The 15,344-nt window shown below is 44.8% G+C and overlaps 1 protein-coding gene across 1 annotated transcript in view; it reads left to right on the top strand.

Moving 5' to 3' along the window:
* SFRP5 (secreted frizzled related protein 5) overlaps window positions 1-15,344 on the top strand; it is a 79,104-nt gene that overhangs the window by 28,514 nt on the left and 35,246 nt on the right. The window contains exon 2 of the mRNA XM_030204794.1: window positions 6,943-7,020. Within this exon, the coding sequence (XP_030060654.1) occupies window positions 6,943-7,020 (78 nt within the window). The remainder of the gene's footprint in view (window positions 1-6,942; window positions 7,021-15,344) is intronic.

Genomic DNA, 15,344 nt, shown 5'->3' with positions numbered 1-15,344 from the left:
ATTACTATTATGACATTTGTATCCCACATTATCCTGAACAAGCTTAGGAAAAAACATCAAAAATATAATACAGTCAGATGATTATAACATTTTTTAACATATTAGGAATAATTGTGTGTTTGTCATGAAGCTAGGGTAGAGTATTGGTTATGTTGAAATATAGGAGAGACGGCAACAATAGTTTATTGTCTTATGATAAGATATGTAATCAATAGAAAAGCCTTTAGTAACACAAGAGGTTGATTGCACGTGCAAATTGGTCACACACCCAAATTTACGCAGACAATTTTAGCAACTTTTATAAAATCTGGGGGGAAAGTACACTTTTGTAAAATCACTTCATACTTTAATACATAAAGCCCGTCATGTTAGGATATGGAATTGAATGTTTCGTGAGCCATTGGACCAAAAGATACGGAAACAAATATATGAACTGTACTGTAAATGCTAGTTTATCCCAGTTGCAAATGGCAATTTTCCCAGAACAAAAAAATGATTAAACATCCATTAATGATCGATAGATGTGGAGGGGCTGAAAATGCCTAAAAATAAAATGAACATGCAATTTTTGAACCTGAAAAACGTCTGTCTTTTTGAAAATGGCCATTTCCTAGATGTTTTTAGATGTTTTGTGACCATTTTCAAAAAAAAAAAAGAAAAAACGTCCAAGGGAAAAATACACACAAAAACAAGTTTACTTTAGTTTATTAGCATTTGCTATACCACCCTTGCTAACTTAGCAGATCAAAGCAGTTTACATAAATTAAAACCAAAAGAAATGGAAAAGAATTACAATATTCATATAGGAAAGAATAGAAATGTCATCCATACCAGTTGAAGTCAGGAGTAGGCGTAGAGACGGGAATGTAAGCATGGGAAAGGGGGTGGGGGGAGGGAGCAGAAAGGGGCAGGGTAAGGTACTCCTGAAATGAGGAAGGTCCAAAAGGCACCCGCTTAGATGGAACCAAAAGTTAACGTAAAGAGCCAAGTCTTTAAGGCTACTATAAATTTATCATAGGATAGTTCACCTCGGATCTCCTTTGGGAGCAAGTTCCAATTAAAAGGTGCAGCAAAGAAACACAGTGTCATGTGGATTCCATGCTGGCTTTACTCTGTCCGGGGAAGACCAACCAATGGTCATTAATGGAACGTAAAGTATGAACAGAGGAATAGGGAATGGTAAGCGACAAAAGATAGCTTGGAAGACCTAACTGAAAGGCTCTAAATGTGAGAGTAAGAAGTTTGAACTGGATTCTTTGCTCAACAGGAAGCCAATAGTGACTTTTTAACAGTGGTGAAGAACGTTCAAAACGAGCATGACAAAGCCATTGGGATGTTTGGCACCACAGACATCCCAGCAGAGCAATGGGTTACCCTAGGGGGTGCTGCACTTCACATAAAAGGTCCCTGTACATATCTCACTGTTACTCCCTTGTATTACTACTACTACTTAACATTTCTAGAGCGCTACTAGGGTTACGCAGCGCTGTACAAAATAAACAAGGAAGGACGGTCCCTGCTCAAATGGTGAGCCCTCCAAAACCCACCAAAAACCTACTGTACCCAAATGTACACCACTACAATAGCCCTTATGGCTGTCACCAATATGTGGGTACAGTAGGTTTTTGGTGGATTTTGGAGGGCTCACAATTTCCACCACTATGTGTAACTATGTGGGATATTAAGTTTGTACTCTTATTTAATTCTCTGTGAGCCACATTGCGCCTGCATGAGTGGGAAAATGTGGGATATAAGTAATAAATAAATAAATAAATAAATAAATATGGGCCTGGGTTTCCTTTTCTAGAGTGCACTGCACTGACCACTAGGCTATTCCAGGGACCTGCTTGCTGTTCTAATAGGACTGGCCATAACATCTGAAGCTGTCATTGATGCTGGTAAGCAGTGGCATAGCTAGGTGGGGCGCCAGGTGAGCAGCCGCTCCCACAAACTGAGTTCTGCTGGCGCCGGTGCCTATTTTTTTTCATTGTGCAGCATTGAAAATGTGCGCCGGTGCCAGTAGAAGTCCGCTCTCGCTCTCCCTGTGCCGTCAACCTGGCTGAACCTGGCTACGCTTCTGCTGGTAAGTACTGTTTCTTTTACATCTTGAGAGGTGGGAGGGGATCAGTGACCACTAGGGGAGGAAAAGGGAGGTTATGCCTTAATCCTTCCAGTGGTCATCTGGAGGGGCATAATCAAACGGGGATGCCCATCTCTAAGGGCGCCCATCTCCGGGGACAGCCCCGGGAAGGGGCAGAGCAACCATATTATCGAACAAAATGGGCGCCCATGTTTCGTTTCGATAATATGGTCCGGGACTGCCCAAATCCCAACATTTAGGCCGACCTTAGAGATGGGCGCCCTCGGTTTTCGCCTATAATGGGAACTGAGGGCGCCCATCTCAAAAATGACCAAATCCAAGGCATTTGGTCATGGGAGGAGCTAGCATTCGTAGTGCACTAGTCCCCCTCACATGCCGGGACACCAACCGGGCACCCTAGGGGGCACTGCAGTGGACATCACAAATTGCTCCCAGATGCACAGCTCCCTTACCTTGGGTGCTGAGCCCTCCAAAACCCACTACCCACAACTGTACACCACTACCATAGCCCTTAGGGATGAAGGAGGGCACCTACATGTGGGTACAGTGGGTTTTGGGGGGGTTGGGGGGGTTGTGTTACCACCACAAGTGTAACAGGTAGGGGGGGAGAATGGGCCTGGGTGTGCCTGCCTGAAGTGCACTGCACCCACTAAAAACTGCTCCAGGGACCTGCATACTGCTGTCATGGAGCTGGGTATGACATTTCAGGCTGGCAAAAAAGGTTTGTTTTTTGGGTGGGAGGGGGTTGTGACCACTGGGGGAGTAAGGGGAGGTGATCCCCGAGTCCCTCCGGTGGTCATCTGGTCAATTGGGGCACTTTCTTGAGACTTGGTCCTAAAATAAAAATGGACCCAGTGAAGCCAGCGAAATGCTCCTCAGTGCCAGCCTTCTTTTTTCCATTATCAGCTGAAGCCGGCCATGTCTTAACAATGGCCCCGTCCCGCCTCTGTCCCACCTCCCATACCCTTCTGAAACGCCCCCTTTAACTTTCGCCGGCTCTGCGACAGAAAGCAGTTGGAGCCGGCCAAAATCGACTTTCCATTATACAGATTTCACCAGCTTCAGGAGATGGCCGGCCATCTCCCGATTTGTGTCAGAAGATGGCAGGCGATCTCCTTCGAAAATAAGCTGGCACTATCCAGCTTATTTTCGAAGGAGATGTATGAATGTTTCAAATGTGAAGGCATTCTATGGGTAGTATATCAAATTACGAATAAACTTGAAATTTGAATAGGGCTTGTGAAGAGAGGGCCTAAGTTTAGACATCTTCAACGGGAATAAATTCAATTGAATCAGCAGAAATCAACAACTGGCGAAACACAAATAAAGGTAAAATATCAAAGCTGATAAGCATTAATCAGAGATCATAATCCAAAGAACAATAAAGGGGGATGAAGTCTGGTAGGGGAGGGTGGCTTCTTCAGGGGGTATAAAGGAGGTCTTTGTAGAGGGAAGGGGATCCACATGGCACTTCTTTTACCACTGGCCCCTCTAAGATGACTCTTGGGGGAATCAACTACTTGTTAATGTCCAGATGCTCCCAGGAAGAAAAATAACTTGTGAGACTGATTGTAATGTACGTCATTCATTTACAGCAGGAGTTACTAACCTGCCATACTGAGTTACTCCACACTAATGACCTCCACCGTATATTTAGCTGTGGTAAAATGTGAATTATTACCACTGTTTAGAAACTATCCCCTTTAGACAGCATATAGAGAAGTGGCCTAGTGGTTAGAGTACCAGTCTTGACATCCACAGATGGCAGGTTCAGATCCTACTACTTGCTCCTTGTGATCTTGGGCAAGTCACTTAGGGGTCCTTTTACTAAGGTGCAGTAAAAAGTGTCCTGCGGTAGTGTAGGCACGGGTTTTGGGCGCACGTAGAATTATTTTTCAGCGCGCCTGTTAAAAAAAGTCCTCTTTTTGCCCCAAAATGGATGTACGGCAAAGTCAAAATTGCTGCGGGTCCATTTTGGGTCTCTGACCTTACTGCCAGCCATAGACCTAGTGAAAAAGAATTTGTGCAGTAATGACCTACGCGTGTGAGATGCCACTTGACGTGCATCCGCTACGCCAGCCAGAAAATGAAAAAGATTTTTCAGATGCGCGTAGTGGACACACGCCAAAAATGAAATTACTGCAAGAGCCACTTGGTAGTCATAAGTACATAAGTAATGCCATACTGGGAAAAGACCAAAGGTCCATCGAGTACCCGACAGCGGCCAATCCAGGTCAAGGGCACCTGGCAAGCTACCCAAACGTACAAACATTTTATACAAGTTATTCCCAAAATTGTGGATTTTTCCCAAGTCCATTTATTAGCGGTCTATGGACCTGTCCTTTAGGAAACCGTCCCAACCCCTTTTTAAACTCTGCCAAGCTAACTGCCTTCACTACGTTCTCCAGCAATGAATTCCAGAGTTTAATTACGCGTTGGGCAGTAAGTTCATTTTGGTGCACATTGGGCATGCATAGACACTTACGCGGCTTAGTAAAAGGGGCCCTTAACCCTTCTATTGCCTCGGGTACAAAATTAGATTGTGAGCCCTCCAGAAATAGCCACTGTGCCTGAATGTAATAACTAAGGTATGAGCAAAACTCCTAAATAAGTAAATATGCAACATGGGTTATAGCAAATTAAACTCCTCAGCTTGAGGTGTGGTTCACTGAATAACCAGTACTGCTGAAATAGGGTTCTTTGTAGTCCCAAAAAACCAAGGAAAGAAGCAGGCTGTGGAGAACTATAAATACGGTTGAAGGAATTCTCACGTCTGTCAAGTATTCCTGTTCAGGGCTGCAAACATTTCTGTGGGCTTTCTGATTTGCATTTTATTCTGATTTCGTTTATTGAAGCATTGGTAGAATACTTCTAACGCATTCAGTCCATGCACAAATTCCATTTATCCACCTCGCTCATCTTCATTTTTAAAAGGCTTGGATTCATTGCTAGTCTGTTTCTACTCCAAATCGTGTCTAAGGCAAGAACTTGTAAATTTATCATGCTAATATACCCTAAGAGCTACAGTGGGATTCATGATGTGAAAGTCGAGTTTTCTCAGTGGAGCACTAGAGCAGAGTGATTTAGTCAAGCGTTCCAGCACTGTTAGGAATGTGCTGAGGCACAACTTGTTTGGTTTGTTTTTGGATTTTTCAAATCTTTTCCTGATTTGGGGACTTTTTTTTGGGGGGAGGGGGTTCATTGCAGGCATTCTACGAGGATGGTATGGGATTTGCGTTAGAAGACGTATGAGGAGAGACTTGTTGACCTGAACATGTATACCCTGGAGGAAAGGAGGAACAGGGGTGATATGATACAGACGTTCAAATATTTGAAAGGTATTAATCCGCAAACGAACCTTTTCCGGAGATGGGAAGGCGGTAGAACGAGAGGGCATGAAATGAGATTGAAGGGGGGCAGACTCAAGAAGAATGTCAGGAAGTATTTTTTCACGGAGAGGGTGGTGGATGCTTGGAATGCCCTCCCGCGGGAGGTGGTGGAGATGAAAACGGTAACGGAATTCAAACATGCGTGGGATAAACATAAAGGAATCCTGTGCAGAAGAAAGGGATCCTCAGGAGCTTAGCCTAGAATGGGTGGCAGAGCTGGTGGTTGGGAGGCGGGGCTAGTGTGGGCAGACTTATACGGTCTATGCTGGGGCTGGTGGTTGGGAGGCGGGACTAGTGCTGGGCAGACTTATACGGTCTGTGCCAGAGCCGGTGGTGGGTGGCAGGGATAGTGCTGGGCAGACTTATACGGTCTATGCTGGGGCTGGTGGTTGGGAGGCGGGACTAGTGCTGGGCAGACTTATACGGTCTGTGCCGGGGCTGGTGGTTGGGCGGCGGGGATAGTGCTGGGCAGACTTATACGGTCTGTGCCAGAGCTGGTGGTTGGGAGGCGGGGTTGGTGGTTGGAAGGCAGGGATAGGGCTGGCCAGACTTATACGGTCTGTGCACTGAAGAGGACAGTACAAATAAAAAAAGTAGCACATATGAATTTATCTTCTTGGGCAGACTGGATGGACCATGCAGGTCTTTTTCTGCCGTCATCTACTATGTTACTATATTCATTTTTTTAAAAAAAACATTAACATGAATTGGAGCTTTTTAATGTGCAGAAATCTACTTCACACACACACATTAATTTGTAAGTTAACATATGTTACATCAATTTTGCATGTAGTAAATTTCTTAAGGCACGCTGACGATCTGAATATGTGCTACCAAATGCACATCCCTAATCACTGCTCATAAAGCAGCATATGTACTAGTAGTAGTAGACCCGGTATTACTGAATCTGAAGTAGATGTACTCGGCTTCTTGAATGCAGTTTGCCACAGACTTTGGGGTCCTTTTACAAAAGTACAGGAAGCCTACTGCGGGATTGCCACACACCAATTCAGCACCACCGCTGGGCTACCACAGGAGCCCGGCGATAGATCCTGCCCCCATCATGACCCATCTCTGGCACTTGAAAAATATTATCTTTAGCATGGGGGCTTATCCTTCAGTAATCGGGCAGCGCCGCATGCTGCCCGGTTACCGCTGGGTTAGTGCGAAAGCCCTTATCGCCTCCTAAATAGGTGGCGGAAAGGGCTTCCTCAAGAAATGGCCATTCGGCAAATGTTTAACTTGCCACGGCCCTTTATGTTCTCCCAGCTTTATGTCCAGTTTTTATATTTGTTTGCTTGTTTTTCCATGAAGCATTGTTAGGTATCCTAAGTATAAAATTATTAGATCCATCATCCATAAAAACCTGCTAAGTGCTTTGAAATGTAAAAAAATTCACTAATTCACATGTGGGCTTATTCATTGCTCTCTCTTCCTTTTTCTTTGTTACAGTAACTAAGATCTGTACCCAGTGTGAAATTGAGCAGAAGCCTGAGACAATGAGAGTGCAACTGTGTGCCAGTGACTTTGGTAAGAATTTCTGCTTCATACATGACACAAGATGCTCCGTTGCTGTTACTTTATATCACTTGGCCATGTCACATTTTGATGTGGAGGAGTAGCATAGTGGTTAGGGTGATGGACTTTGGTCCTGAGGAACTGAGTTCAATTCCCACTTCAGCCACAGGCAGCTACTTGTGACTCTGGGTAAGTCACTTAACCCTCCATTGTCCCATGTAAGCCACATTGAGCCTGCCATGAGTGGAAAAGCATGGGGGACGAATGTAACAAAAAAAATTAATATTTCTATGTTTCAGTGTAGTGACAATTACAGTTTTCCACAAGTTGTATCCATCTAGTCAGGTGCATCAATATAAAACTGATTTATCACTGTGTTTCTCCCTTTAGGTATAGTATTTCCAATCCCCCTGCGTGTGTGCATACATACGTGTGTGTGTGTGTTCGAACAGTTGCAGGATAGAGCAGTTTTGGGAACTGGTGGCAGTTTTTAAGGTGGTGAAATGCTTGCAGAAGATAGTTTTGACAGGTGGGGCAATTTGCATGGTGATAAGACAGTGGCAGAGGAGTATTAAAGGGGTTAGGGCAGCTTCTGGGTGGTGGAGTTATTGGAGGGTCTAATTTTGGAGTTTCAGGCAGTTAGCAGGGTGGCGAGACAGTTGTGGTGGGTGGTTTTGTGGTCTGGGGCTTTTTTTGAGGGTAGTGGGACACTTGAGGAGTTGAGGTGGTTGCTTGAGGGTAGTTTTGAGGATGGGGTAGAGACATTGCGGGGGGAGGCAGTTTTAGAGGTTGGAGGCATTTTATGGCATGATACGGATGTAGATTTTAAGAGTTGGGGCAGTTTGTGTGTTGGTGGGGCTATTGCAGCCGCCATCACTAGCGCAGGGCCCCTTTTACCGCAGCTTAGTAAAAGGACCCCTAGGTGGGTGTGGATCTGTGTGATTTGCAAGAAGCCAAAAAGACACTATAAAGGTGTATGGCCCCAAAGGACTTTATTAAATGATGTTGCATATTAATTCCTACTCTCTACAACTGGAAGGTGAATCAGGGTGTAGAGATGTCTTAATATTAACATAACACTTGGGGGGGCCCTTTCACTAAGCGGCAGTAGACACGAGTGCGTGCCTACAGTGCGCCAAAAAGCTCTGCTGTGGGATGCCCTGAGGCGTCTCATGGTAGTGCACAAATCACTGCGCATCAATCCTGCGATAAAAAGTAGGTGTTCATTTTTTAGTAAGGGGCCGTTCCTGGCCAGTTAAATAGCTTTGAATATTGAGTGAGGGGGTGTCTATAGACAGGAAAGGAGTAAAGCATTGAGCACTTTGTGAGAGTAGAGCTGAATTCAATTTTAAATGTAGGAATTTTAAATATTTTATTTTATTTATTTATTGAAGTAGAACTAGTTTTAATTCTACTTTGTGCAATAATACCAGCACTAAACCATTTCTGTAATTTATTCTAACATCTATGTTTATTTGACATCAGCATTTGGCTTTCATAAGGAATCTTGTAACATCTGTTGATTCTTTGTGATGGCTTAAATCCATTTAGTTCCTTTTCCTTCCATTTGTTTCGAACAAATTGAACGAGGTCAGTGATATGTACAGCCCTGTTTAAAGACAGTAATTTGTCTGAGATAAGGCTATCGACTACAATGAATAAGTATTCAGTAGGACAATTGCTGATTTTATATTCAGGGTGCTTATTACTACTACTACTACAAATCATTTCTATGAATCATTTATTACAATTGAATACTAGCATAATCAATTATATGCACGTTACTTGTTATGCTAGCCATAGAACTGGTGTAAATGCTTGAGCTATTGTTGGGAGATCCTATTACTGTATTGGATTTGCGTTCCAAACCATATGAGAGACTTGCCGACCCGAACACGTATACCTTGGAGGAAAGGAGAAACAGGGATGACATGATACAGACGCTCAAATATTTGAAAGATTTTAATCCGCAAACAAAACTTTTCTAGAGACGGGAAGGTGGTAGAACTAGAGGACATGAATTGAGGTTGAAGGGGGGGGGGCAGACTCAGGAGTAATGTCCGGAAGTATTTTTTTCACGGAAAGGGTGGTGGATACATGGAATGCCCTCCCATGGGAGGTGATGGAGAAGAAAACAGTAATGGAATTCAAACAAGCGTGGGATAAACACAAAGCAATCCTGTTAAGAAGGAATGGATCTACAGAATCTTAGTGGACATTGGGTGGCAACTGCCCCACCCTTGGTACACTAGAGACTCCAGCCATAGGCCTGGCATAGCTGTAGGCACCTAAATGAGGTAAGTTCATGCTGTAATTTACTGGTTTAACATGGAGTCCTGCTCCGCCCACATATATGACCTTTTTGCAGTTGCACAATATAGCACTTATTTGAGCCCTTATCGAATTTTGGGCACTTACATGCATGTTAATTTTTGCTGCACTTACATATGCAAAGGGGCACATGCCCATGAGTGTCTAGTTATAAAATTGCCCTTATAAATCATCATCACATCAGTAGCAGGAGGTAAAGGGCAGATGAGTGCTTCTGTACTAATTCTCCAAAGTATTCTTTACGACCCTTTTCCAGCTCAAGATATGACAGTATTTCTCACCATTTTTCATTCAAGGTAGCTTTTTTTCATTAAAACAAAAAGTATTTCTATGGAAATTTGGGTCAAGACATTACTGTCAATTAATAAGATGACAGAACATGTAATTACAGTTTGAACAGTAACCTGAAACTTTATGTTTTTAAGACTATGTAACTGCCATGCATAAGCAGTACGTAGGAGAGGTCTTCACTTTTCAGACCTAATTGCTCTGTTTTGCTTGAGCTAAAATGAATTGAAAAAGAGAGAAAGATTTGCTCAAGGTAGCCAGACAATTTCTGCTTAATTAAAATAGATGCCATTAACACCTAACTTTTCAGTTTAGGAGGTGGGAAGGAGGTAGCAATGTAGGGTACCATTAAGACTCGGGCTGTGGATTAATCGAGTTTATTTATTTATTTGTTACATTTGTATCCCCACATTTCCCCACCTATTTACAGGCTCAATGTGGCTTACATAGTACCGGAGAGGCGTTCGCAGACTCCGTGGTGAACAAATACAAAGTGATGTTGTGGTAATCTAAAGTTCATGTGGAATAGTCAGTGGAAGAGTTGTGTTATGTCCATTCCGTACTTTACTTTTGTTGTGTTGCAGAGATCAGGCATTTAGGTTGGATCAGTAGGGTATGCCTTTTCAAACAGGTTAGCCTTTAGTAATTTCCGGAAGATTAGGTGGCCGTACGTTGTTTTCTAGGCTTTTGGTAATGCGTTCCACAGTTGTGTGCTTATGTAGGAAAAACTGGATGCGTAAGTTGATTTGTATTTAAGACCTTTGCAGCTTGGGTAGTGTAGATGTAGATACGTTCGTGTTGATTTAGATGTGTTTCTGGTTGGTAAGTCAATGAGGTCTGTCATGTATCCCGGGACTTCACCGTAGATAATTTTGTGAGCCAAGGTTCTTTGATTGGGAGCCACTGCCGTTTTTTGCAGCGGGGTTTGCGCTTTCAAATAGTGTTTTTCCAAATATAAGCCTGGCTGACGTGTTTTGGACTGTCTGAAGCTTCTTTAAAATTTGTTCTTTGCATCCCGCATAAATTCCATTACAATAGTCTACATGGCTTAGTACCATTGATTGTATCAGGTTGCAAAATGTTTCCCTTGGGAAGAATGGGTTCACGCGTTTGAGTTTCCACATTGAGTGGAACATTTTCTTTGTTGTGGATTTCACTTGGCTCTCTAGTGTTAAGTTACGGTCCAATGTAACGCCGAGGATTTTCAGGCTGTCTGAGATAGGGAGGGTGTAGTCTGGGGTGTTGATAGTTGTGGGGTTGTCCGCGCTGTAGTTGGATGAGAGGATGAGACAGTGTGTTTTTTCTTGAGTTTTAGTTGAAATGCATTTGCCCATTAGTCCATGATGTTCAAGCTGAGCTTGATTTCGTTGGTGATTTCTGTCAGTTTGGGTTTATAAGGAATGTATATTGTGATATCATCTGCATAGATGAATGGGTTGAGGCCTTGGTTGGATAAGGACTTGGCTAGTGGGGTGATCATTAGGTTGAAGAGGATCGGTGATAACGGTGATCCTTAAGGTACTCCGCAGTCTGCTTTCCACGGTGATGAGATGTTTGAGTTTGATTTCACTTGATATGTTCTCGTGGTTAGGAAACCCTTGATCCAGCTAAGTACATTTCCACCAATCCCGAAGTAGTCTAGTAGTCTTAGTAGTATATTATGGTTAACTAACATACCCCCATAGTTAACTAACATACCCACATTGTTTACTAAGCAGCGCTAGCAGCTGCCGTGGGCTAATGCCAACACAGCTCATTCACTCTGAATGGGCTATATCAGCATTGCTGCATAGCTTAGTAAACAGGGGGTATAATTAACTAGTTAATTTATTGTGCGATTACACATTTTAACCATGATTAATCTTGGTCTGCCATTACTTTATTTGCCTGGGTCACAGGCAGCGTCTGCACTGCAAGCAGGCTTCTTCTGCTAGTCCCAAAGAGCCTTCCTGCAGCCATGGAAACAGGAAGTTACATCAGAGGAGATGGGACAGGGCAGGTGGAGGAAGCCTGCTTGTATTGTTGGCACTGCCCACAACCCAGACAAGTATAGCAATGGCAGACCAGTTAACGCAAGATTAAATATTTTAATCTTGAAATTGATCGCGATTAACCTTTGTGTTCACCCAGCAGCCCTATTTAGGACAGGTTATTTTACCACAACTCATGCTATTTTAGCATAGGTTCCTTTTTATGTAATGTGACCTAGTTTCAAATAACTGGGGTATGCAATAAAATAACATGTCTCAATGGTAACCCATGTTGATAGCTTCCCCCTTCAGTGGCAGCAGTATCTTAAACTTTCAGCTTTATTTCCTTGGAGAAGACGTGCAGAAATTGACCAGATCTGAGAGGTCAAACCGCTTCCAGTTGTTTCATGTTCTTCTACTTGCTAGAATGGATTTGTAGGGGGGGGGGGGGGGAATCAGTGGCCTAATGGTCAAAGCGCCAGTCTTGACATCCAGAGGTGGCCACCTCAAATCCCACTGCTGATCCTTGTAATCTTGGGCAAGTCACCTAATCCTCCATTGCCTCAGGTACAAACCTGAAAAGGACAGGTACAAATCAAGGTAGGGTATACACAAAAAGTAGCACATATGAGTTTATCTTGTTGGGCAGACTGCATGGACCATGCAGGTCTTTTTCTGCCGTCATCTACTATGTTACTATGTTACTATCCAGCTCATTTTCGAAAGTGATCGCCGGCCATCTTCCGACACAAATCGGGAGATGGCCGGCGATCTCGCAAAAGCGGCCAAATCGGTATAATCGAAAGCCGCTATTTTGACACCATTGCCGCTTTCCTGTCGCAGAGCCGGCGAAAGTTCAAGGGGGTGTGTTGGCAGCGACGCGAAGGCGGGACATGGGCGGGCATGGGCGGGGTTACGAAATGGCTGGCTTTAGCCCCTAATGGAAAAAAAAAACCCGGCGATGAAGAGCATTTGGCTGCTTTTACTTGGTCCCTTTTTTTCAGGTCCAAGCTTCAAAAAGATGGCCGAACTGAACACATGACCACCGGAAGGAATCGGGGATGACCTCCCTGTACTACCCCAGTGGTCACCAACCCCCTCCCAGCATAAAAAACAAGTTACAAATACTTTTTTTGCCAGCCTCTATGCCGTACCCACCTCCATGACAGCAGAATGTGTTCTGTCCTCCGACAGCCTTTGCCTGCTTGTGATGTGGCTCTGGGGTGAGTGTGGCACCTTTTCTGTTATTTGCACTGCAGAGTCACATCAGCAATGCATTGTGGTGGGTATAGGCATAGGAGCCGACTCTGTGGGTGCTGTGGGTGCTTGAGCACCCCCAATATTGAGAATATTTCTTGTATGTGTCCAAGGAAGGGTTATTTCTACTGGTCTTAGCACCCCCAATAATTTTGAAAAATTGGCTCCTATGGGTATAGGTATTGGTAGTTGGTAGGCTCTGCTTATCCCCCTGCTTACTGGGTCAGAGTGTGCCCCGTTTTGTTTCCTGTTGTAGTCCATGCGGTAGTGGCCATTTTTGTAAGACAGTTTTACTACTACTACTACTTAACATTTCTAAAGCGCTGCTAGGGTTACGCAGCGCTGTACAATTTAACATAGAAAGGCAATCCCTGCTCAAAGAGCTTACAATCTAAAGGACAAATGAACAGTCAGTCCGATAGGGGCCGTCAAATTGGGGCAGTCTGGATTTCCTGAAAGGTAAGAGTTAGGTGCCGAAAGCAGCACTGAAGAGGTGGGCTTTCAGCAAAAACTTGAATATGGGTAGGGAGGGGGCTTGGCGTAAGGGCTCAGGAAGGTTGTTCCAAGCATAGGGTGAGGCGAGGCAGAATGAGCGGAGCCTGGAGTTGGCGGTGGTGGAGAAGGGCACTGAGAGGAGGGATTTGTCTTGTGAGCGGAGGTTTCGGGCAGGAACGTAAGAGGAGATGAGGGTAGAGAGGTAGCGAGGGCCAGCAGACTGAGTGCATTTGTAGGTAAGAAGGAGGAGCTTGAACTGAATGTGGTATCTGATTGGAAGCCAGTGAAGTGACCTGAGGAGAGGGGTGATATGAGTATAATGGTCCTGGCGGAATATAAGATGTGCAGCAGAGTTCTGAACAGATTGAAGGGGGAATAGATGGCTAAGTGAGAGGCCGGTGAGGAGTAAGTTGCAGTAGTCAAGGCGAGAGGTAATGAGAGCGTGGACGAGAGTTCGCGTGGTGTGTTCAGAGAGGAGAGGGCAAATTTTGCTGATGTTAAAGAGGAAGAAGCGACAGGTCTTGGCTATCTGCTAGATATGCGCAGAGGAGAGGGAGGAGTCGAAGATGACTCCGAGGTTGCAGGCAGATGAGACGGGGAGGATGAGGGTGTTATCGACTGAGATAGAAAGTGGAGGAAGAGGAGAAGTGGGTTTTGGTGGAAAGACGATGAGCTCGGTCTTGTACATGTTCAGTTTCAGGTGGCGGTTGGACATCCAGGCAGCAATGTCGGATAAGCAGGCCGATACCTTTGCCTGGGTCTCCGCGGTGATATCAGGTGTGGAGAGATACAGCTGGGTGTCATCAGCATAGAGATGATACTGGAAGCCATGAGATGGGATCAGGGAGCCCAGGGAAGAGGTGTAGATTGAGAAGAGAAGGGGTCCAAGGACAGATCCCTGGGGAACACCAACAGATAGCGGGATGGGGGTGGAGGAAGATCCATGAGAGTGAACTCAGAAGGTGTGGTGGGAGAGATAGGAGGAGAACCAGGAGATGACAGTTTTAGATCCCTTTCCTGTGTTACCCACATCAGAGAAGGTAGTTCTTACCTTGAATGTTGCTGAAAGAGGGCATTGTACACCATTGTGCCAGCTCTGACCTACTGCTAATCTTAGTACCAGGGGACTCTTTGCCAGTGGGGCACAACCTCTGATCTGCAATTAACTGTGTGCCAAAGTTATATAGCAGCAATAAGTCCTAGAGGCTGTATGCAGGTCCCTGGAGCAGTTTTAGTGGATGCAGTACATTTGTGGGTAGTGGGGGGGGGGAGGGTTTGGGGGGTTGGGGGGGCTCAGCTCCCAAAGTAAGGGAGCTATGCACGAGGGTGCTTTTCTGAAGTCCACCGCAGTGACCCCTAGGGAGCCCGGTTGGTGTCCTGGCATGTCAGGGGGGCCAGTGCACTAAAAATGCTGGCTCCTCCCACGGCCAAATGCCTTGAATTTGGCCGGGGTTTGAGATGGCCGACATAACTTTCCATTATCACTAAAAAACGAAGCCGGCCATCTCAAACCCCGGCCAAATTCAAGGCATTTGGCTGGCCGGAACCGTATTACCGAAACAAAAGATGGCCGGCCATCTTTTTCGAAAATATGGGTCTGGCCAGCTGTTTACGGCGCCGCCAAAATACATCGCCGGCCATGTATTTCGCCGGCGCCCTTTTGATTATTCCCCTCCATGTAAACCTAGACTGTGAGCCCTCCTGGGACAGGAAACCATCCAGTGTACCTGAATGTAACTCACTTGGAGCTACTACTCAAAAAGAATCTGCAAGCTGAAAGGAGCTGTCTGCATCTGCTTTTGTCTCTCCTCATTAACCAAAATGAAAACACACACATTTAAAGAGCAACCTTTGCTTTAAGTTTAGCTAATCTGCTACAGTCAAATTAAAGCGTTCCTGCTGCTATAGCACAAGATTATCTGTAGGCAGTGATTTAAGGACATTCTGTGAGGACCCTGATAGGCTAATTCCCCTGCCCCGAGAAACTGAGGCTCC

The sequence above is a fragment of the Microcaecilia unicolor genome, chromosome 5 (assembly GCF_901765095.1).
Source record: "Microcaecilia unicolor chromosome 5, aMicUni1.1, whole genome shotgun sequence".
Classification (NCBI taxonomy): Eukaryota; Metazoa; Chordata; class Amphibia; order Gymnophiona; family Siphonopidae; genus Microcaecilia; species Microcaecilia unicolor.
The sequence above is the reverse complement of the archived record's forward strand: the minus strand, read 5'-3'. Positions and strand labels throughout refer to the sequence as shown.